Here is a 25,048-nt window from a genome sequence, read left to right as displayed (position 1 = left end):
TTAAATATTTGGTGAAACGTTTCAGTTTTATGCACAAATATTGCCCTTATTTGAAAAGATGACCTGCTCGTTTCTGTTCCTGTACCAGGTGGAAAGCGCATTATAGCTCCTTTAAAATTATATTATAGGCAGAAGTATCAATCATTGAGGATGAGAAAAGTAAGCTATGCGCCTGTCGAGGTGAGAAATCTCTTCGTTAGAGAGTGTTCATGCTGAGTATAAAGAAGCTGTCCGCAGAGCCATGTGGAGCCACCGCTAGTGAGCGTCTTGGTGCAGAAGCAGAGCTCTCAGGGCCAACATGTGGAAGCTTTCCTTAGAGAATCTGAAGAGGTTCAATTTGTGTTCGTTATAGCAGGGAGTCGCCCTCTCCTTCCTGCCTCCTGTCACCTCTTGATGGCATAAAAATAATGGCATTTCTGTCACTCACTGACTGAATTAATGACTTTTCCCATTAAAAAAGATGACCAATTCAGCCCCCCGCCTGAGCCTGAAAAGGGCTGCTTAAAACCGTGTTGATTTAAGTGCGCAAAGATGGCGAACTGCATGACTCCTCATGATCCTCCTGTCTTTGTTGAGGTGGAAGTGATGTTGTCGAATCAACCCTCACTCCTGTCACCCGATGCCAACATGCATATGCACTCTGAAGCTGTCCACCCCCGGAAAAATACAGTTATTTCCATCAGAACTTCTCTCAAACCTCAACGCTCGTCCCTTCCCCCGCCCGTCCTCACGTGTTCCTCTCTTCATCTTTTCCCCTGCTGGTTTCTCCTCTCTCCTGCAGCCCTGAGTTTCTTTCAGGCTGATGAAGATGAGGTCAGTGTGAATATCAATCATTCAGCATAATTGTCCTTTAAGGCAGGCAAGGAGAGACTGCCTCCCTTCATCCATCTCTGTCTCTTTCGACCAGACTTGGTGTGCGAGACTCGCACCCCGGGGCGTCCTCGCAAGAGAGACGGTAATGAGGTAGATTGGATGAGGATGATGTATATGCTCAGTCAATCGATGTTACATAATGGCTGCTGATCACTGTATTAATTGGCGTCTGTCACCGGAAGCGATTTTATAATATGACTGCCTTTAAAATCTGTTTGTTCCTAATGGTCTCATCCGGGCGTTTGTGCTACCTGCAGTAGCTGTGGGCTACGCTTCCACCTAATAGTGCCTTGCAAAAGCATTTTGTCGTGTTAGAACTTCAAATTATTTATTGCAATTTTAGATGGTAAACACATGATTACAGATACGCGTATTATTCAATAGTTGTGAAGCAGAAGTGAAGGATAAACAGTTTCTGTAATGTGCAACCAGCTGCCTCATGGAAGTGGTAAACAGAGTCCAGCCTTACTAACTCTGGAGGATCTTCAGAGAGCGTTAGCTCAGGTGGGATGATCTGTTGTGTATTGCACAATTGCGGCTTTTAGGGAAGAGATGCAAGATGTCATGTAGGAGACTTATGGAAGAAGGCGAGACTAAAACGTGACTTTTCAGCCAACGTGCAAAAATATATCTGTTGAAGCACGGCAGTGATGGCATCATACTGTGGGGTGACTTTCTTCAACTCAGGGAAGGCAGACTGTTGACACCACTAGCAGTGCATTAGAAAATAAGGTGCAATAATTTTCTATCAAATAACCCACATCTGGGTCTGGTCAGCAGCTGATACTCCAACTATGATCCTTTTCTAACCCAGTGAAACACATTGTCTGTTAAGATCCCAAAGTCTAGAACCTTTTCAATGTCATTCATGGTTTTATTTTCAAATGGCACTTATGCAAAGGAAAACTTGTCTCCTGTGCTTAGAATGATAAAGAGGCTGTTTTATGTATTTTCCAGGCACATGGTGCCATTTTGTAGCATAATCAAGTAACTTAAGTTACCTTCAGTTAATATAAAAATGCTATAACAAATATGGCTTAAAATAAATTTGACTTTGTAATTAGACACCTTGAAATTGGACCTCTGCCTCTTTAAGAAACTCTTGGTCTTTCTGAAACACTGCCTTCACCGCTCCTATATTAACCCTTTAACAACATTTTTACCAGTGTTGCACTGTGAAGTCGCTCATATAATGAACTCTGCAGACTCACAGTTGCACCAGGTGTTTGCTAACTTTTCCTGACTAGTCTGAAGGAGCTGAGTGGGGGAGTCGCAGGTGTAGGGGTGCTCTGTAATGTGCAAACTCGGAAACTTGGAAACTGCAGCACAGGGGGGAGGTTTGTCCGAGTTGGAGTCCATAGGTCCAAACAGGCGTTTTGAACAGCTGAAAGGTTGCCAAGGGAAAGTAAAGGATTTCTCAAACATTCATAAAAGAATCACAGTAACACTATGTATGTTTTTGATGAGGGAGTAACATCATAACAACATAGCAAGCACAACAAGTCAATTTCACATAATACTTCCCCCTTAAGAACATCCAACTCTATCCGATACTCAGCACATCATAAGTAGAATGCTCCTTCAATAAGCCGTTTACAACCATTCTTAGAAACGTTTGACTAAGAAGAAGTTCCTATGATAAGCTCAGCAGACAAGCAGTTACACCAGGTATTTGCTAATTGCTACTGCTCTGTGAGGCAGAAGCTCGGCTGGAGGCTGCAGCTCCAAAGAGGAGCTTTGTGTAGGTGAAAGTATTTAGGTACCCCCATATGGCTGCTGCAGGAGATTCAAGGACTCGTGCATGAAAGAATCAAATCAGGTATGTTTTTGATGACAGAATAACATTATAACATTTAACAATTTAGAAGGCAACGACTTATCAAGGTAGTTTGTGTTTAAGGTTGGAATTTGGTCAAGAGATCTATGAGATGGAAAAGGACTGAGATTGGTAGGACCTGAGAATGACTCCAGTCATTAAAAGCTACTATTCCTTATGTTTTTCCCTGTTTCAATACACCTACATAAATGGGTCACTCCAGGTCTCTACAGAACTTAATGACATACGGAGGAGGGAATGTTGACATGAGTTCAGTTTTGTTGGAGACATCTCAAACAAGAAAAGCACCAAAGGACTCAAGCTGAACACTCTTGATGCAAAGTTGTGGAGATAGTGACTAAAAACATGAAAATCATGAAAGAAAACCTGTAAGAAACTGGGAACAAAAAACAGTCCTAAATACACATTTAAGGCTACAGTGGGGAGGTTCTGGATCTATTGTTACTTGGACAGTCGTTAGCAGTGCTCAGGAGACAACTTAATATCAAACTGGTATGGCTGCACAGTGCTGCCTTTGGTAGCACTGGTGCCTAGCAGCAAGAAGATCCATCATTGTTTGTTCTGTTTGTGTGTTGGACTGGCGACTTGTCCAGTGCAAATACTTTTGCGAGACACTGCATATCTCTGTGTGTGTTTTCAGATAAGGTCATAGAATACCATCTGAAGTCTACTAGAGCTCGACCAAAAGCTTTGAATCCAGCAGGCTGGAGGGAAGGAGGACTGGTGTCAAGGGAGGGCAAAAAGAAGAGTACTCCAGAGTCACAGGCGGAAGGAGGGGGGGTGGGATGCTGTTGTTTGTTTCTTTTTGACCTCATAGGATACTTAAAGGAAGAAAAAAAGGAAAGAATCTTCTGATCTTGCCAAATACAGCTTGGCCTCGTGTCATTTTATGGTGCATCTCAGTTGTTTGGCTGCTTCAAAGTATTCCTCTTCCTGCTTTATTCTCTCCTGCGTGCCCCCCACCTCCTCTTCCTCCTCTTCCTCCTCTTCAGAGTGCAGTGTTGGGATAGCGAGGGCACTGGAGGGGACAGTAATGACTAACTCTGTAAAGGTAATGATAAAGTACAGATGCTTTAGACTCCACTCTGGCTAGAGGCACTGGGGGTAAGAAAATTACAGTCATCCGTGTGTGTGTGTGTGTGTGTGCGTGCGTGTGTCTGTGTGTGTGAGAAAGAAAGGTAAAGGGTGGAGAAAGACAAAGAGACAAGAACAGAGAGCGTTTCAGTCAGACGGGAGACGGGGACAGACATGATTCATTCGCCCTGCCAGATGCTATAGCGATCCGCCGCTGTACGTCTCTCCTCTTTGACCCGTCTCTGGCCAGCGCCTCCCGTCTTTCCAGCCTGTCACCTTTTCCCACATTCCCTCCCATCTCCATCGAGGGTTGCCAGATTGGTTTGCTTTTGAATAAGGGCTGAAAAAAACAGCTTTGGGTGGATTGTTAGAATTTGGGCTGCTTTTAACAACATTTTACGTTTTTTTTTTTTTGTTTTTTCTTTTAGAAAGTGTTCAAATCAAAATGATTTTGAAACAGTCAAAAAGCACAAAATTTTATTATTATTATTTAATTTACTTTGAAATGTCATCATCAGTGATTAGTGATCAATTAATCAGGTGTCACTTTGTAGTAGTATTGTAAAACAGACATCACAGTGCAACATCATGATCTAAAAGGAGATTGTGTTCAAAGAGTGAACTCCTAATGGTATCTGGTCAGAAGATAAAAAAGGACAACCAAAACTGTTGGGAATTGTAGATTGTGTTTATACATATATATGGCTCTAGCACTATAAACTTGTGTTTCATTAGAGGTTGAGATTTTGGGCTTTTTTTGGAGTTGGGCGGGTTTTACGTTGTGTTTGGGATGGAAACTGTCAGTCAGATCTGGCAGCCCTGTCTCCATCCCTAATGTTTCCTTCCTTCCGTCTCCCAGCTGGACCGGGCCATACAATGGAAGGGACCGCCTCACCTACGGTCGAATTCAGCATGCATAAATAGAGTGAGAATGGTGCCGCGTAAGCATGGGTTGTCATCTCCAGTGTGGCTGTGTGCGTGCGTGTTCACATGATTGTTCTCTGAGAGGAAGAATAGCGAGAAGCCAGTGTTTGGTGTCTATCTGTCTGTCATTAGAGTAATAAAAGACTTGCTGTGCTGCACAGCGAGGAGTTCGCGTCTTTAAGGCTCCTCTGTTTTGCACAAATTGCCAGCTGCTGAGCTGTGATGGATGTTTGTATGCTGGCTCAAAATCACAGGTTCTGCTTTAAACTCCTGGCTCCATTATGTTACAGTGAGACACGTCGGGCCGACTGAGGCAGAACTTGTTTTTCTGTTTGTGTCTCCTACCTCTGTTATCCAAAAGTGTTCTTATTTTAATTAAACTGTGCACTCCTGCAGGGCTCAGAAAACACACACACACACACTGCACAGAGTGGGAACATGCAGACCTCTCCTCCCATCTAGTCTCTTCCTCTCCCGCCTGTCATGCCTGAAGACTGACAGGCTGTGTTTTCAGCCGATGTTTGAACACGGACCGATCAATGCCGGACAAAGAGAAAAGGAGCGAGGGTGAGGGGCGTGGGGGGGTTCAGTGGGGGGACAACACAATTGGTTATTGACAAAGATTTCAGAGTCTGAAAGAGTGGAGGCGACGGCTTAGTGAAGGGAGAGAGGAGGGGAGGATCACGAGAGCCACTGATTGCAGTTCACGTGCATTGTTAAGCATCGGGTTGAGATGTGTTAACTGCCCAAGTTGTTTGTGCTCACTTGCATTTACACCTACTTGCAGCTCTGATTGTGTTTAATTCAGCAGGTCGGACTCTGCCCAGATTAGGAACAGAAAACTGCTACTTTTTGACTGATGCGTGCATAGGTGGAAACCCCCGGGGGGGGGCACGGGGGACAGGGCTCCCCGTTCATAATGGTGTCCCACCCCCCCAAAAAAATCAATGTAAACACAAATAAAGTTTTGACCAATTTGCAACTATGCCAAGATCCCTTAACGGACGTCGAATGTGAGGGACAAGAGTATTGAACAGAGCAACTGCGATTGTTTTCCCAAGTGTTTCTTTGTTAGTATTGCCAAGATTTCTACTTGTTCAAGTGAAGCTAATTTATCTGTGTAAGTATTTACCCATAGTAGGTGGTTCATAGGCAGCAGAATTTACAAAAGTTGGAAATAGCTAGCTCAAAAATGTCACTTGTCACTCCTGACTTGTCTGTTGATTTGATCAAATCACCAATCACTATAAATCTAAAGAGTTTTTGCTTTAGACTTCTGACTTTGATGGACTGGAGTAGAAATTAAAGCAGGGTGCAAATATATTCTGTTAGATGTAATCATAAAGGTGTAGCTTTGTCATATTTCCCTCTGATACCATTGTTGAAATTGCTGAGTGAACATTGAAAATCATGCATATACGTAGAATATGAGCCTATACAGAACAAGACTACCACTATTACATTAAATAACATTATTTAATATGCTGAAGAATCTCTCTTACAAGGCAAGTCACAAAGGAGCAGCTCTAACATGAAGATTAGACAAAACCTTTCAGTTTGTAGATGTGAAAAACAGGTAGAAATGTATTATTAATTTTGCAAATCACTACACGTTAATGTGTTTTGATTTTCTTCTGGAGCCCTGCATTGCACAACCCTCAGTGATAAGAATGCACAGTATTTGTATTCTCCTGCCATATGTTGTGGGACTGTGTACAAATCAATCAGGAATGGGGTGGGAGATGTTATTTGCACAGCCTGTCCTGAAATCATCAAAATTCTTGAAATGTAATTGCCTGGGTACTCTCTTTGAGTGAAAATCATTCACTTTTCAGCTTTAAAGCTTTCCGATTATTTTCAGAGAACCCGAAGTGAAAACAGTTGAGTGCTCTGACTCATTCTGACATGCAGTTATTTTCACATACAGTCGTGCCTTTCTGTCAGTCTAGACCATAATCACTGATCTAACGTCTAACATTGTTATGTTTTTTTTATTCTTCTTGTGTTGTGCAGATGTAAAACTTTGTTGTGTTTCTTATAATACCTTGCAAGGTGCATATGAGTAGCAACTGCACTACCTAAAGTAGGAAGTGGAAAACACATTTTCAGCTTTAGAAATCAGATAACTTTTATTTACTTTATCAAAATATCTGCCAAAAAGAATAGTGTAGTACCTGAGCCTGGGAACCAGCAGGAAGAGAGTTCACTTCAAGTACATGGGCTTTGTTTTCCTTTTTTGGTTTGTACTGTAATTTGTCAATAATAGGCTATACAGGTATATGTGTATGTGTGTGCCTGGGTCACAATGTGTGTATTTGTCCTTGTGAGGGTCAGATTCAATGTTTCTGTGTGGCGTACATGTGGCCTGTATTTGTGTGGGTCAGGTGGTGGTGGTGGTTTTGTGCGCCACACACACGATGCACGTTGAGGATGTGGTTGTGTTCATGTGGGTCAGGTGCAGTGACGGTTTTTGTATGTGCCTCCAATAATATCTGGCAGTGACACACACTCTCTCAGCCTCTCTTTTGTCGTCTCTCTCAGTGTCACTTCTGTCTTGCTCTTAATCCTGTGCACTCCTCTTCATCACGCAGCAGTCCAGCCTTTCGTAAAAACTTATACTAGCTGCATAGTGTGACAAAAGTAGCGATTTATGGCTTAAAATTACAGTAGAATTTCTGATTCCAGTCAGTTGCAGATTTCATAGTTTCTGGTAATTCTTCTGTAATGAGGCAGCTTTAGACTCCAGAAGCGATTTCCAGACCCATTTTTATCTCCATCCATTTTCAGTGGTGCTGCCAGGGTGAAAACAAATTAGCTGTGAGCAGAAATTTACCAAACGAAACGATCATGGATGACAAGCAGCGCTTTTGAAGAGACTTTGAAGCTTCAGGGTGAAGCTTTGTGGAGCTAAGCGTTTTTAATTTGAAGAATATCCACAATATGGAATTTAATATGTTCTCCTTGTGCATGCGTGGTTTCTGTCTGGGTACTCCACCTTCCTACCATTGGTCAATTGGTGTCTCTACATTGCTATTTGGTGTGAGTGTGTATGCAATGACTGCCGGAGTCTATTGGTTTATATGGTGTGTATATATATATATATATATATATATATATATATATATATATATATATATATATATATATATATATATATATATATGTGTGTGTGTGTCAGTCGTAAAATCTTCACTGATTGTCAAATCTAATTGGTAGTTCGGGCACAAAATCAACCTGTCAATTTCTGAGTCAATTTCTCTTGTAATAATCCACAATTTTACAATCACTTACTGACAGAAAGCGTGAACATTTTTGTGTTTTTGATGGAGATAATCTGTCCTGCTGCTGAGGCTTTCTCCGAGCACCCTTGTACTTTCTGACAGAAAGTGACTGTTAGCTGACTGCAGATGAAAGACATCTTTTTTCACAGGTAAGAAGTGAACTGTAAGTTCAGGAATTGGCTGAGGAAGAAGTACATGTGAGCCAGAGTTTTCAAAGACAGAGATGGAAACAGGATGATGGGTTCATCCTGGTTTAAGCCTGGAGAAGCCGTTGACCTTCCTTGTATCCTGCAGTGGAGCTCCAAGCTTTGTGGAGCTCCTCCTTCAGCCTTTCAGAGCACAGCCAGACTGAATCTATTCATGGGAATAGTGGCACACAATAGCTGAAGATGGCATCTTACTTTCTGGGTAGTTTCTCTTGTACTCTGTTAGTAAAGTGACCAGGTGGGGCTTGATGCTTTCAGAAAACTGAGCTCTGCAAATTTGCCTGGTTTTAAATCGGCTGTTTGCTCACACACCTCTTTATCCACAGAGTGTAGCAAATGAGATTTAGGAACTGTGAGACTGCTGTGCAAGAGAGGCAGAGCTATTATTTGTGTTCATTTTCTTCCGTGTGTATGCGTGTGTGTGTGTGCGTGTGTGTGTGTGTGTGTGTGTTTACGATAGAGGAGGAAAATGGGCTGAGTGGAATGAATATGCCCGTAGGTTTTTGGAAACCTCCTGTCTGGGGCTGATGCTGTCAGTCTGCGCCAGTCTTCCACTTAATGCTTATTGAATTCAGATCATTTTCATGTGCTGAAGCAAGTTTTCTGCTGGAAGGTCAGCGCTATTTAAAATTTATATCCTAGATTAGGCTAAAGGGAAAGTGATGATAATAGCTCAAAGAAAGACAACATTAAACTATTCAATAAATGTAAAAAAAAAAAAAAGAAAAAAAAAAGAGCCACTAGATAAACTGAACTTTTGAGACACGCATAAAAAGTGCATTAGTTTGCGGCGCGGGTCAGAAGTTACCATACACCCATCTTGAATCTGTCATATTGATTTTGTTCTTTTCTACTTAAAATGCAGCTTTTTCAGGGTGAAATTATTTTTAATAAAAGTCAAGTTTGTAGTCTTGTGGATTTTCACTCATCCATACTAACACACACCGACTTGTATATGTCTTACAGCTGAAGCAATTATTCAGATGAATCGTGATTAATCAGTTATTGAAATAATCGCCAACTAATTAAGTAATTGAATAATTATTAACTGGAGTATAAAAGGCCGTAGACTCTAAAACATACCATATGCTGAGAGAACAACAAACTAAGAACAGTAAGGACAAAACTGTTAAAAAAAATTAATAAATAAAACACATTTACACTTTTCATGTAAGATGAAAAACCGTATTTGTAAATATGTTCCACCCAAAACTCAAGTTTCAGCTTCATCTGGTCTAATATTGCATAAAATGAAAAATCTGCAAATGCACCAATAATTGTTAGCTGCAGCCCTAATTTGTCTAAATGTCCCTTAGAAACTCACCTTGCAGAGACGGGTGTATTTAAACTTGTGAGCAGAACTGTGCGTTAACCTCTCCTATGATGAACCCCAGCAGACATCAATAAGTGGGATCTACCCATCTTTATTAGGATGAAAAAGTCTGGCTGAAGAGGTCAGAAAATCTCTGTCCTTGCCGCCAGAAGAGTCTTGGCAGCGCTGCCTGGAGTGATGTGTCACCTCGGAAATGTCAGGGGATAATGTGAGATCAACGGGACCTATATGTGAAAGGTCAGCGGCTCTGCTCTTCAGCCGAGAAGTGCGGACTCTTCCAGGGAGACCAAAGCAGGAGGCCTCCCTTGAACAGATTGGTGTCGATACGTGGAAGCAAAAATGTCACCACTTATGGTGCACACTGTCAACACCTTAAATGGCTTCCCAAAATACACCTAACACCCTGTAGTTGGATTGAGATTCACCAGATAAGCTGCTGCACATTTACTGCCTCCGGATTTGCTGAGTTTTTTAAAAAATGTCCTGTATTTCTTATAACCCAGGAGCAGGATGTTGACACTGAATGACATCTGGCATGTGTTTTTTGTTTTTGTTTGTTTGTTTTCTCAGAGAGCAGCGACTACAGCGAAGCCGAGGTTCTGCCCGACTCCTTCCCGTCAGCTCCAGCGGAGCCCCTCCCGGAGTTCCTGCTGGAACCCGAAGACGCCTTCATCGTGAAGAACCGTCCGGTCCAGCTGCGCTGCCGGGCGTCGCCGGCCACCCAGATCTACTTCAAATGTAACGGCGAGTGGGTCAATCAGAACGATCACGTCACCAGGGAGAGCCTGGACCAGCTCACAGGTAAGCACAACGCGGAGAACTGTAAACACAGCAACACACACACACACACACACAGTAATGTCACCTTGTATTATACAGAGATAAACATCAAACTTAATTACCAACATCATTTTCAGCTATATAATCCATTAGGTCCTTTAGGACTTAATGTGCGCGCTAACTGCTTCTGGCATTCAGCCACTGCATAATTTACATGCACTGTGTAATATTTGCTTCAGCGGTTTCCCTCCCTCTTCCCTCTCTGCGCAGGTCTGGTGGTGAGGGAAGTGGACATCTCTGTGTCACGGACCCAGGTGGAGGAGCTGTTCGGCCTGGAGGACTACTGGTGCCAGTGTGTGGCCTGGAGCTCGGCCGGCACCACCAAGAGCAACCGTGCCTACGTTCGCATTGCATGTCAGTATCAAGGCTGTCGGTCCTTGTGTGAAACACAGACAAAGAAAGGAGACATTCCTGATTTTATGCTTGTTGTATGTGTCAGCTTAAGCATAAATGCAAATGAATTGGCTGCAGCATCCCGCCGCCGGTCCCCCCATGGAAATACATGCTGCGGTTTGATTGACACGTTGCATGTTTATGAGGGTGTGGAGTGAAAAATGCGATTCGGTGACAGAGGCTTTGCATAGCATGCGAGAGAGTTTGTGTGGCAGACAGAGTCACCAAGAAAGCCTGCGTGTCAGTCACAGTACGTGTGTCGCCCCCTGTAGACCTGAGGAAGAACTTCGAGCAGGAGCCCCTCGGGAGGGAAGTGCGGCTGGAGCAGGAGGTGCTGCTGCAGTGTCGGCCCCCGGAGGGCATGCCCGCTGCGGAGGTACGCGTTTCTCTCCTCATCAACATTACCTTAACATGTTCACTTAACTGTTGTTCGTCTCTTGGTGAAATATTTACACCTACTTTTGCAGCCGTCTGACAATGTGGCAATAAAAGAGCTCTTTTATTGGCATATACGTTAGCACATGCTGATTCTTCAGCAACACATCAGATAGACTTTATGTTCTTGGACTAAAGCAGTACAGCAAATGTTCATATGTGATATGAAACACCTGAAGAGGGAAATAATTTCTGCTCTTCTCAATAAATTGGAACATCATCAAAAAAGCAGAGTTATGGATTTGAGTTAAGAAGTCATAAAATGCTTTGGACTTGACTTGGACATTCACACCAATGACCCAGCACTGCAGTGTGACTTGAGAGAAAAATTTGATATAATTTTATTATATATAGGAGACAAAACAGAATAGAAAATTATGTGACTGACAATTAAACTTACACATATTGCTGGATGAAAGCTAATAAAGGAATTAATGTTTTACCTAATGTTAGCTTATATTGTTGCAATTTAATCATGGATCCTGAATATCCCATATAGTTTTGTCAAGAGGCAGATGAGACACCAGACCTCGCAATGCAATGAAGCTGAAAGCCACTGTCAGAGATATATGGGCTTCTTTAACTCCTCAGCAGAACCACAGGCTCATCACGTCCATGCTACGCCACATTGATGCAGTAATTCATGCAAAACGAGGCTCAACCAAATACTAAGTACATATAATATACCGTATGTGGACATACTTTTCAGTAGGTTGACATTTCTTCATTTAAAATCATATTTTATTGGTTTTCCGTAATTCGCTAAGAAACTGAGTTTGACTTTTCACCGTCAGCCGAACCAAGAAATAATTAAAAACATGTACAAATGTATACATTAGAGTTCAAAATTTTTCAATTAAGTTCATCAAATAAAATCAATTGCAAGTCAACTTAATTGACTTGCACCTGTGTATGGAAAGCAGCCATTTGATTAGAGAGAGGCTTAAAGCCGGAGTTTGAGAATCAACACAAACCAACAGACTTTCTATCCTCAGACAGAATGATAAAGTTTCAGAAGTGTTTGATCATCACCGTGTGTTGTGGAGTCTTAATACCCTGCAGGTTTATCGTGTTTACTGAGCGGCTCTGTGGATGGCGTGCTGAGTCATGTTCCTGCATAAACACCTGCTGATTTGTGCAGTTTTTTAGGGACTTTCAGCTAAAAGCATTAAAGAAATTAAATTGATTATTTCAGTTTTTAAACCTGAATATCTGCCTCTGTTAATAACTGTTGATAAATGACATCAGCAAGTAATTTTTCTCTTCCCTTGCGTCATTTAAAGGTGGACTGGCTGAAGAACGAGGATGTCATTGATCCGTCACAGGACTCCAATTTCCTGATCACTATTGATCACGACCTGATCATCAAACAGGCCAGACTCTCAGACACGGCAAACTACACTTGCGTGGCGAGAAATGTGGTGGCCAGACGGCGGAGCAGCACAGCCACTCTCATTGTTTATGGTAACTTAAGCTGCACCACATGTTTGTCTTTTTCATTCCTCCAACCTCATCTCACTCATCTTTGATTGTTTGTCCACAACTTTGATTCGTGGAGTCGAGGAGCATTTGAGGTAATTGTGTCACCATAATCACTCCTGTGTTCCTTGATTTAGCAGTAACATAAAACACTTTTATCTAATTTTATCTATATTTATGTACAGTTGAAATCAGATGTTTAGGTATCAGAAATAGTGTATTTTTCACTCTGTGTGACATCAAACCAGACCAAAAACTGAAAAGCGTTATACACAGTTACTTAACTTAGTGGAATCGCCTTTTAAGCAGTACGATTTAACTTAAACGTTTTGACTTTCCTTCCATAAACTTCTCACAATAGTTGGCTGTGATTTTGGCCCATTCCTCCCCATAGAAATGTTTTAACTGAGTCAGGTTTATTAGCCGCCTCGCACTCATAATGTTCTTTAACAGACTGGGATCAGGGCTTTCTGATGGTCACTTGACAAAATATTGACTTTGTCATTCTTAAGTAACTTTGTAACTTAACTTGGCGGGATTATTAGTGTCACTGTCTGCTCTGAAGGACCATTTACCTCTTTCCTCATGCCGCAACCTAGGTGGTGTAATGCACCAGTCCCTCCTACTGCAAAACATGATGCTGCCACCTCCAATGGTATTTTGGGGCTTACAAGCTTCCCACTATTTTCCCCAAATATAACACTAGCTGCATTTCCATTACAAATATATGATGTTGCACTACTGTTGAAAAACATAATTTTACAATTGCGCTGTTTCTTAAATAAGAAACACAATTAAATCACATAGGAATAAGTTTATTAAAGCGAAAAGCCATTAAAAAACATGAGGTGATCCTCCGACTATTTCTTCTTGTCTTCTGCTTGCTCCAGTGGCAACATCCGGTTATTGATCATGTGACTCCTGTGTTGCAAAAAAAAGTGTTTCCATTGCAGTTTTGCGAAATAAACCACTTTCGATAAAGCCATAAAACCACCTCATCCTATCTCCGAAACTTCCAATTGAAAAATGGGAGTTTTTCTAAAATTGTCATGTTTCCACTACGCCAATATATTTTCAAAATATCAAATTACACAATTTTATGATCAATGGACAATGCAGCTACTGATTTTTATGACCAAACACTTTATCATTAGATCACAGGACATATCTTCAAAAATGAAGATCTTTGTCTCTGAGTACACGTGTAAACTATAATCTGGCTTTTTTTTATGTTGCTTTTGGAGTAATAGGCTTCTTCCTCCTAAACGTAAAGCAGGAAAACTGAGAGGTTTTGCTGTTTGTGTGTCTCTGTGTCAGTTAGCGGAGGTTGGTCTTCTTGGACTGAATGGTCAGAGTGTAACGCTCGGTGTGGGCATGGCTGGCAACGTCGTACACGCAGCTGCACCAATCCGGCCCCTCTGAACGGAGGAATCTTCTGTGAGGGCCCGCAGGTGCAGAGAATAACTTGCACCACACTGTGCCCAGGTAAAGAAGAAACCTTTCCAAACTCTTTTGTGCTACAGCCTGAAAAGGCTTCTTGCTCAAAACTGTAACTGCTGGAAGAAGGAATACAGTCATTCACCATTATGACCATCTTTACTTTGCTGTATGTCAAAGCTCCTTTAGACTATGGTTCCTATCCTACACACTGTTTAAAAGCATTGAATCAGCTTAGTTTAAAGATGGGAAAAACTGGGGCTTCCAGACTCATCTCTGTATTCTGTTTTCTGTGCAGTTTCTGTTCTATGAAGAAGCTGAAGTCATTTAAAATGTGTGGCATAGAGACCAAACTTGATCGTTATTTTTGCAGCTTGACATATGGAATTTTGCTGATTCTGTGAAATTCTAAACAGCTCAAATTTTGTTGAGAGGTAAAAGATAATGCAGATAATACTTAAAACATTATTTTCGGTAAAGCAAGGAAATTATCATGTAAGGGTGCTCATAATTTTAAAACTTCTGGAAAAGTTTTTTGTGCTGCTGTGCAAGGAGTTAAAATGTGGAATGTTTTGTGGAGAAGAAGCAATGTTCACATGAAAAACTGCTTAAAATGAGTAAATAACATACGGTCTTTATCAAATTCAAATAAGAGAAACATAAATTTGAATTTATTGAACATTTTGTCACCTGATTTTCTAATTATCTAACTGTATATGTTTAGTTTTCTATTGTTTAAATCTTTGAAATATAATTTACAAGAGAGACCTCTATTGATAAAACAAGCCAAATTAAAAACACAGCAACAAAACAAGCAATCAAGAAATTTTTGACTCAATTAAATAAGCTAATAAAATATGAATGAAAAACGAGTGACTCATTTCATGACAATGAGCCACTCAGGCTGTAATCATAATTAAAAATCTTGGGATAATAATATCACATTTTTATGATGAGAAAACAAGCTTGGAATATAGTATTTATCTACATAATGAGATAATGAAATATATTGTAAATACCATTTAATTAACATTGAATCCTGCTTTTAACCTAATGAGATAACTGACACAATGTAACTGTTCAAATTAAAAAAAAACTTAGAATAATATAGTAAAACTGCTATCATGACAAAAACATGTTTGTGATCTTGATATCTGAAAACACTGAAACAAGAAAAATGTTATTCTTACAAAACAAGATAATTTTCTGTCATTACAAAACAAGGTCAGAATTGTGATATCTTCATATAGTGGGTATTGAAACTTATGTTGGCAAAAAAGCTCAGGTTTTTGTTATCTCAAGTTGATAGTATAAACAACTCCTATACATATAAGTAGAGGATATGGCGCATGCACATTTACAATGTTTTGAGCCTTTTAGTGCAAATTTCTAGAGCTTTGAATGTTTAGAATACTCTAATGCACAAACATCATTAAAATAGTGAAACCAAATCACTCTTTTTTATGTTTGCCTGTTTAAAATGATCTGAAAGTCTGAATAAATGTGTAAGAATCTGGGTAGAGTCCAACTCAGCAAACTCAGACACTTCCAGCCATTACATTAGATGCCAGGAGAACGTCATGTCCAATCCTCCTCTACCTGGACTAATGGAAATACTGGGCTGTAAAATGACTCACATCTCTGTCCTTCCAGTGGACGGAGGCTGGACAGAGTGGGCAAAGTGGTCCGCCTGTGGGACAGAGTGCACCCACTGGCGCAGTCGCGAGTGCCAAGCCCCGCTGCCAATAAATGGAGGGAAGCACTGTAGCGGAAGCATGATGGAGAGCAAAAACTGCACTGAGGGCCTTTGTGCAAGAAGTAAGTTTTTTTTTTTTCTTTTTGAACTTTCTTGGTTTTTACATGAATGTGGATCAAAGTAGAAAGTTTTTGGTACTAATGCGCCAATCTGAATTTTTGGTCGATTTTCTAGTCTTTGTTTATTGACCTTCCTGCAAAAAAAAAAAAACATTATTTGAAAGAGCAGTCGCTGTAAGAGGAGATTCTACTGTTATGTTCCGACAAAATTCACACTTCCTTACAATCGCAAGTTATTTGTTAGTTTGGTTTGCATAGCTGGGATTACTCAAATGTCTCTGTGTGTATTCCATGTAATAAGAAGATGCCTACTGTCAGTCCAAAATTTCCAAATAGCAACTTTTTACGTTCTTTTTTAGCCCTCCTGTTATATTGCTCTCTCACACAGTCTAAATGAACTGAAGCCTTGTTTTACGAGGAAAATTCAAGACCCCTTTAACATTTCTGTGTCATCTTACTTCAAGCACTCAGAGTTTGCCATCTCAAAATGATCAGATAATTAAAACGTCACAACAAAACAAGCTTAAGGTCTCATCATCTCGAAATAATGGGGTAGAGATGATGTCGTTAGTTGAAAACAACGACATCCTTTAGTGACACTTGATAATGGGAAACCTTTTTATAGGCAGTAGATTGGGACTGAATGTCTGATATTGATATTGATAAGAAGCAAAATTGCTTCCTAATTCGTGACAGATTTCAGCTGGTGTCATGTCTTACACAGAATTTAATTTGTGGATATATATATTTAAACCTGTCACAATACACAATTAATTAATTAATCACATGAGGAATTAAAATGAGCCTGATAATTTCCATCCTGGTGATTACTGTTTTTTTAAAGGGCAATTTTGTATAAAGACAAGTCATAATCCATTTTATTTACGGTTTCTATTGTTTATATTTCACTCGATCTGTGTTTTATTTTGGATATTTAAAATATCTTCTAATCCTAGAGTAAATATTTCTTTATAAAACTCAACACATTATTTAGAAATGGTCTTAGCGCAACAATATTACTGTTTATCTCATTCGTTACTGGGAATATTTATCGTTGTTACCGACGTCTGGTCAGATTTTCAAGTCAAATGCACCTTCTGAAATATATATTTTCTTACACAAGGTGTGGTGTGATCAGTACTTTTTTTTTAACCTGCTGTACTAAAAAGACTATTTCAGTCAGAGCCATAGGTGTCCGTTCCTTGAGAGCATGTTTGGTGCTTCAGGTGGCCGTTCATATGATAACTATAAAAATCTCGCCTGCAGTGATTTCTTTGCTCTTAGTTCAGCGTTTTGTAAAGCAAAGCGCATTTCAAAGCTGTCTTTTTGTAAAAAGCAGTTTTCCAGGGGTGTTAGGCCACTAAAGCGCCGACGTTTCGAGAGATGAAAGCAAGACAGACAGATGATTCATGAGGAAAATGTTTAGCTTTATAAAAAGAGAAGGCAACCGCTCCAGATCTAAAAAGCTCAACAAAAAAAAAAAAAAAAAAGGGGGAAGTGAAAAGGAAAACCGGTGCAAGTATGGGCTAAGAGAGCGGATCGAGTGGGAAGTGAGCATGACACGGCCAAGTCGAAAAATTAGCACAGAGGAGAGCATATGAGAGTGAGTCAGACTCACTCTGACACCCAATGTGCTGCCCGTGACGAGCTGGGAAGAATCCAACCGACAGCGCATTCGCATCTCACAGCTGCACAACCAAAAAGACAGAGGGATGCATTCAATTCATAGACAAACTCACAAGAAAGTGACAAAACAATAAATCCAACCCAACAGAGAAAGTTCCCTAAAATTGTGAGCATTATTCATATTGCAAGATGGCACGCACACTCAGAGCAGCTCTCTGCTTCAGATCTGTCAGACAAGCAAGCAAGTCCTGACAGAAAGAGGCTTCTTCACAGCTGATCTGTTCTCGTTCTGAGGAGGGAATCAGGAAGAAGGTCTCTGAGGTGGTTTTTACTTAAAGGGAACACACAAATCGATGTTCTCCTGATCTGTAAATGTGTAACATGGCAGGCTGCAGGTGACATCTTGATTTCCCCCTGCATGTTTAAATGATTATTCCGCGGGTCACAAGCTGCTCTGATGAAATTCACATGATCAAATCACCAGCGCTCGGTCCCGCTTTTCCCCCTCGTCATAAATGTACAATGCTGTGAGACATCTCCACCCGTTGCGCTCATTACATCCCTGCTAGATTCTAATTGCTATTGGACGAAAGACGAACTCCAGGAAACCATTTGGTGCTTTGATGATGCTGCAGAGGGAAAGTTATTTGATTTGAGATCTGCTAAGTGACACAATCCTGAAAGATGGGTTTGATATTCTTCCGACTGTTCAGTTATGATTCACGGTGGAAGTTACTGCTCCCATTGGGACAGATGTTGGGGGTTTTTTTTGTGGGATGAAGGTTATAATTTACCCTGCGGGGGATAGAGAGCGGTCTGCTTAGATCTATAGTGTCACTTACTTTGTAGCACACAAATACAAGTGTCATTTTTAAATCATTGATTATTACTTTTTTTTTTTTTGCTCATAAATGAGCAAAAAAGTTTTCTACTGCATTAAATTATTGCATCTTTCATTTGCATAAATAGTTCATCCCTTTTTATGTTTTTGTTCCCATTTCCTTACGTTCTGTTTTTGTTTCTTTTTTCTCTCGTTCTAACAGATAAAAAGGTCTCAATAGAACATGCGAGCCATCGTAAGTCCACCTTCCACACGACTTTGCTTTCCACTCTGTCTGTCTCCTTCTCCTTTACGTGTGTGAGCGAATGTGTGTTCATACACGTTGGGAATCTGAACGCGTGTGTCAGCATCTTCTGCGTCTTGTGTCAGCGCAGATGGTGCTTAGTGAAGACAGGCATCGTCTTCCTGTCCAGCAGAAAAGTTTGATGTTGTTTAGTCTGTTTGAAACAGGCGTCCTACACAGTCTGGCAGCTTTTAGACGAGTTTCATTCAGGAATTTTCCAGGCGTGAAAAAGTATGGGACAAGGAAATAGAGAATGGAGAAATGTTTGTTTCAAGATTTTATTTTGTATGTTATTCCATGTTCATCCACTCATTTGTTTATCCATCCATCCATCCATCCATCCATCCATCCAACCATCCATCCAACCATCCATCCATCCATCCATCCATCCATCCATCCATCCATCCATCCATCCATCCATCCATCCATCCATCCATCCATCCATCCACGTTCCGTTTTGTGTCTAATTATGTTCTGTTATAAAAGCCCTGAAGCCTCCGGAGGTTTAAATCAGTAAAACGTGGACCGTGCTGAAACGTTGACCTGAACTTAATCACGTTTCCCTCCTTTACTCCCACACAGGGGTCAGATTATTTTCTGGCATTAAAACATTTGACTTCTCAGTTCATCTGTGTGACTTGGTTTACATTCGAACTGATGGTAATTCCTCTGGCTTAATGCGATGTGGACTAAGGGGAGAGTAGCTGCAGCAACGCACCTAATTCGCTATTGTTCCATTTCTTGTAATAAGTGTGGACGGCTGTCGGATTCGGTTGAGTCGCGCCACGTGAGCAACGGGGCTCCCTTCTGCCAGCTCGCCTGCCTCCGGCTTTCTTCTCCTCCTGCTGAAGAGTCTTTGGCTATGCTTATCTCCCCTCCTCAACACACGTACAATGCCTCTCCACAAATCACAACCTTATCTTCCTCCTTCCTGTCCTTTTTGCCAAATTGCTTCTCATCTAGCCCTCTCAACCAGCCTGTCTTACGTCTTCTTGTTTTTTTTTTTGTTTTGTTTTTTTTTTCCTCCCGCCAACTTTGCTCCTTCTCTTCTTGACTCCTCTCTGCTGTGGTGTGACTGGCTCACGTGCGTCTGGTTCTGCCAGAGTTGGGGAGTCTGGGCTAAGCAGGCGGTGCACAGCCTACTGACCAGTCAAAACCAATCACCCAGCAGGGGAGGCTGAGCGAGCTCAACAGGGTGCAGGTGAAGCTGGGGCCAAATAACCCCCCCACAGCCAACCTCGGTTCGTGATTATTTTTGGGATGAGATGCGTCTCTTCTCGGTAGAAGGAGGCTGTTAATTAATGAGGTGATCTCTATTAACCCTTTTCTTTAAACTGAACACGGGGTGCATTTTAACGGTCAGCATGTTGTGAAGAAATGCATGAGAAGTTGTAGCCTGTCTGTGCAAAAATCTATAGCTGCTTCCAAACGTGTTTCAGCTCACAGCCACACTTACGGACACTAACATCAGAACGTTTTATTCAGATTTTATGTTATAAACCAGCACAAAACTGTGCAGTGGAGGACAACAACAGGTCTTTCTATTTATTCGACCAGTAGAAATCTGAAAAGTGTGGCATGGATTTGTATAATTGCACTTTGCACTAATCTGATGGCTGAGTAATCCATATACCAAATTAAAAACAGTAAACTTCATTGTTGTTGAGCTCATATGTCTGTTTATTCAATAATTTAGCTACTTTTTTTTTTTATTGTCGATATATGGTTTCTGATTGAAATGTGATAAATTACAATAAATTAACCACTAGTTTTGATCAAAAATTATTATTTTTTTTAAAGGTTTCTGTGGCGTTTTTATGGATTGCACATAAGGTGACAAAGACAGACAGGAAATGTGGACAGAGAGAGAAGGGTCGAGAATGATGCACAGCAACAGTTTGGCCGGCTGAAGTCAAACCAAAGACTCTGGTGCTCGGGGTATTTCAGCCCATGTGGTTTACGCTCAGAGCATTCTGCCACCGGCCTGCACTGAGGACTGTTGATATCATCTGCAATCTGTTGTATTGTAAAATGTTTGGAGGCAGTCGGACTGAGATAGCGATGAGCAGAGATCGCTGCTGTCTGCTGGGGATTTCAGCAATCCATGATTTTATTCTTGCTTGTTAATTCAGAGGGAAAACGTTATACGATAGAAAATGGTTGCTAACAAAATCACAGGTGGCGCAGTAACTGGAGCTCTTACTTTTATTTATGTCATTCTATTTTAACTTGTTTAGAGTTTGTGAATTTTTCTTTAGTAGCCGCTGACTTCGTCTTTACATTACTATTTTTTGATTAATAACTGGATAGTGAAAGGTGCTTAGTATGTTTTGTTTTTTTTTTCTTTTTAAAGAATTTGAATCAGGAGAAACTAAAAATTTTGCCCCTTTAAGAATTCTGGGTAGAACAGACAAAGAATGTTTTTCATCTTAAATACAAAATGTAGTTTGGTTCTCTGAGGACGTTGTTCTCTTAGCAAATGGCATGTTTTAGTCCTTACCATTTTATGCTCCAGTTAATGATTATCTGATTACTAAATTAGTCGACTTCAGTAATCAATTAATTATTTCAGCCCTGTTTACTTTATCAAAGCTAATATTTTCTTCAGAGTCATTGTGTAGTTTCAGCAGGAACTCGAACAACTTGCTTTTTTTTTTTTTTTTGCAGTATGTAGATAATAACATGATTTATCTCCGTCCTTGTTGTCTCATCTTACACTGTCTGCCTTTCCCCTGCAGCGTTGTCTCCTGGTATGGGTGTAGCGGTGTACACAGGCCTGGTGGTAGCCTTGCTGCTGACGGTGGTCATGGCTCTTGGTGTGGGTGTGCTGGCGTATCGCCGCCGATGTCGCCATCTCCACGGAGACATCACAGATTCTTCATCTGCTCTTACTGCAGCGTTTCATCCCGGCAACTACAAGCCTCCCAGACAGGGTGAGTTTGCACACATTACATCCATACAGGGCCATGGAGAAGTATTCACACACACACATTTTTTTTTTTTTTTTTTTTTTGCATTTTAACTGTATTTTCAATACATCTTATTGTTGTTGTTTTTTTTTTATTTGTTTTGATGATTAAAAAAAATTGCTCAGTGGAAGGAGAATGATCCAACATTTCCAAACTTAAAAAAAAAAAAAATCTGAAAAGTGTGGCATGCATTTGTTTTTTGCCTCTTTGAGTTAAGAACTTGCAGAACCACCACAGTTGTAATTACAGCTGCAGGCTTTTGGGGTTTTCTATACAGATTTACTAAAACAGCTCATTGATTGGATGGAGAACAGCAAATTCTTAATCATGCTTCTGGCGGCAGTTGATTTTGATGTATTTTATTGAGGAGCATCAAAGTTTCTACTTTACGAGCAAAAAAACTTCACTTTGTGTCTTCTTTTTAGAAAATTGTGTTCGTGTATTTCCACTAGGGCATTTAAACACAAACACACTGGATTTACCTTGACAAAATAATTACAATTTATTTGCAAAAAATAAAAACATAAACTCCTGACTGTGCGTGACAAACACCACATTTGAGCTACAGTTTTAACAGAAATATTAGAAAGGACCTGGTGTTGTATATTAATATTCAGTTCCTTGAACTTGAACACTGTATCTGCAGATAAATAAAACTCCAATGACATTCACTGAAATTTAGTGTTTTATTGTGACAATATATGACGTTAAAGGAGTATTAATGCTTTTGATAGGCACTCGGTGAACTTTTTGATTTTGAACATTATGGATGTAACTTTCTATATTCTTCTTGCTATTCTTTTCAAAGAAGTACCTCTTATATTTCACCATCGCATTACTATATATAATCCTGCTATGAATCAGCTCCCATGTACCATTACCTCCTCTCAGTCAAGTCTGGATCCCTCCTTAATGCATGACATTTTTCACACTTTAAGCATTTATCAGAGTGTCTTTTCTCCTGCTCTGGCTATCAAATATTAATTAGCAACATTAATCCATTTTATTCGCCTCACTGTGAGCGCTCTCAGCCCCGCCTGTGTCATTTCCAGTCCTAAAAGCCCCATTTTTACCCCTATGTTTGCAGATAATCCTCTGCACCCCTCGGCTCCTCCGGATCTGACAGCGACAGCCGGTGCTTTCCGCGGACCACTCTTCTCGCTGCCTCAGGGCATCAACGACAGCCCGCACAAAATCCCCATGACCACCTCCCCCCTGCTGGACCCGCTCCCCAGTCTTAAAATCAAGGTGTACAACTCGTCCACTCTGTCCTCCCTGGAGCTCCCGGCTGACATGGGCGTTGGCGACGGCGAGATTCTGAGCCTGAAGTCGGTGGGCACCGTGGGCCGAGAGCGAGAGTTTCACAGCCACACGCTGTCCAGAGAGCCGGGGCTGAGCACCAGCGCCACGCTGGGGCATCTGGGTGGACGGCTTACCATCCCCAACACGGGTAAAACTCCTTCCAAGAAAGACTAGCCAATGTCAGGCGATGTTGATTACAGATTAAACAAGTCGGCACGTCTTCTCCCAAAGGTGTGAGCCTGCTGGTCCCGCCTGGCACAATCCCTCAGGGGAAGTTCTACGAGATGTACCTCATTATTAACAAGTGGGACAAAACAACGTGAGTGTCCTTCATCTTTATTCCTTTTCTCCCCCACCCTCCTTCAGCAGCCGCAGGGCAGCATAGACCTTTCTCTCACCTCAATCAGTAACTTCTCCAATGCGAGGCTTGCTGCCGTGAAAAAAAAAAAAAAGTCCTTTTGGAGTCTCTTTTCCCGAGGTCAGAAATTTGAGCGAATTCCAAGCTGTTCAGGCAATTAGCTTTTAATAAATGAAGTGTGGCAATTCGTTGCAAACATGTACGTGTTGGGGGTTTTGCAGGTTACCCTCAGAGGGGAGCCAGACTGTGCTAAGTCCCGTGGTGAGCTGTGGTCCATCAAGTATGCTGCTGAACCGGCCTGTTGTCCTGACGCTTCCCCATTGCGCTCAGCTGGACACGCCCACGCCCGACTGGACCCTCACGCTCAAAACGCAAACGCACCAGGGAGCATGGGAGGTAAGTCATCCCTAAGCTGTTTTCAGATCGTTTATTTTACAATTAAGTCAAACTCCACTCGCCGTTTCCAGGAGGTGCTGACGGTCGGGGAGGAGACTTTGTCGTCTCCTTGCTACCTGCAGCTGGAGGAGGAATGCTGCCATGTCCTCATGGAGCAGCTGGGAACGTACAGCCTGGTGGGCCAGTCCTGCCCTCCGCGGCCGGCCTGCAAGCGCCTGCAGTTGGCTCTGTTCGCTCCCCGCGCGCCATGCCTCTCCCTGGACTACAGCCTGCGCATCTACTGCATCCATGACACGCCACACGCGCTCAAGGTGCCGCTCCGACTTTCCCGTTTTGCCCTCCGCAGCATATAAATGCTCTGCAGGCCTCGCTTGCCTTAGCATTCGTTGCCTTTAAGAAAATATCAAATATTTTGTAGATTAAAGGGAATAAAGAACCTTTTGTGTGCATCCTGTTAGATCTAAAGAAAATGACTGTACCTAAAGTCAAAATGTTAGTGGTGCTGTGAAGGTCTGGAGTTGCTCTGCTGCCTCAGGACCTGGATGACTTGCTGTAATCGATGGAAGCGTCGTTCCGCTCTCTCAAGGAGAACCTCTGGGCATCACTTTGTGAGCTCAAGCACATTAGGGTTATTAGTATGATTGATTAAATGGGAAAAAGAAATAACAAAAGGCTCTATTATACGCTGACCTTTCAAAACTGTGTGAATATAATTTTTTGAATTCACTTGATTGTTAAAAGTGCTTTTAAATAGGCACATAAAACACTAAGACGCTGTTTCACACCACGGCGGCCGCTTTGTAGCTGTATCCTGTCTGTGATTGCCGGTGCTGGTTTGCATTCAAGTCTTAAATTAGGTGATGAGTTCAAAACCATTGTAAAGGTCCACTTTCAGAATATCTAATTGCTTTCATGGCTCACATTTCTGGTGTTATTGTCTCCTGCACTGTGTCTCTAATGAACTCCATGTCAGAAGAAATCTCCGTCTGCATGATCTCATCTGTACTGCTTCACTAACTCGGCTTCTCTGTGTTTGAGAAAATTCTTCTAACCTTTTATTTTCCTCTCTGCTGAAGCCTTCTGAAAGCCTGTCTCACCAATCCCAGCTATTTGCAGCCAACATGCTCTTTGAGTAACTTTTATCTGCGGAAAGCTTTTTTCTAAGCCACATGGGACGCTTAAAATTAATGTTCAGGTTTGACTGTCTCTAAAAGAGCTAAAGTTGCGCTAATGTTTCTTCATAGCGCTCTTAATGGTTTCTTCATGGAATATATATATGTTCATAAAAGTGGATTAAAACAAACACAGTAGTGTAACTCAGATTGATTTAATTCATATTCAATTAT

At 41.3% G+C, this 25,048-nt stretch overlaps 1 protein-coding gene across 3 annotated transcripts in view; it reads left to right on the top strand.

Annotated features, from left to right (window-relative positions):
* Positions 1-25,048, top strand: part of unc5b (unc-5 netrin receptor B) — a 76,641-nt gene that overhangs the window by 46,080 nt on the left and 5,513 nt on the right. The window contains exons 2-13 of one of the 3 annotated variants that reach the window (XM_015040752.1): positions 10,099-10,329; positions 10,579-10,722; positions 11,034-11,137; positions 12,480-12,660; positions 13,993-14,160; positions 15,766-15,930; positions 18,597-18,629; positions 21,416-21,610; positions 22,734-23,096; positions 23,180-23,267; positions 23,528-23,702; positions 23,774-24,013. In XM_015040752.1, coding sequence (XP_014896238.1) covers positions 10,099-10,329; positions 10,579-10,722; positions 11,034-11,137; positions 12,480-12,660; positions 13,993-14,160; positions 15,766-15,930; positions 18,597-18,629; positions 21,416-21,610; positions 22,734-23,096; positions 23,180-23,267; positions 23,528-23,702; positions 23,774-24,013 — 2,087 coding nt within the window. The remainder of the gene's footprint in view (positions 1-10,098; positions 10,330-10,578; positions 10,723-11,033; positions 11,138-12,479; positions 12,661-13,992; positions 14,161-15,765; positions 15,931-18,596; positions 18,630-21,415; positions 21,611-22,733; positions 23,097-23,179; positions 23,268-23,527; positions 23,703-23,773; positions 24,014-25,048) is intronic. The other 2 variants (XM_015040754.1, XM_015040753.1) reach the window with 2 other exon arrangements.

Source organism: Poecilia latipinna, unplaced genomic scaffold (genome assembly GCF_001443285.1).
Source record: "Poecilia latipinna isolate Pla-1442-1.1 unplaced genomic scaffold, P_latipinna-1.0 Scaffold525, whole genome shotgun sequence".
NCBI classification, from domain to species: domain Eukaryota; kingdom Metazoa; phylum Chordata; class Actinopteri; order Cyprinodontiformes; family Poeciliidae; genus Poecilia; species Poecilia latipinna.
Note: the sequence above shows the minus strand (reverse complement) of the source record. Positions and strands in the feature narration are given on the sequence as shown.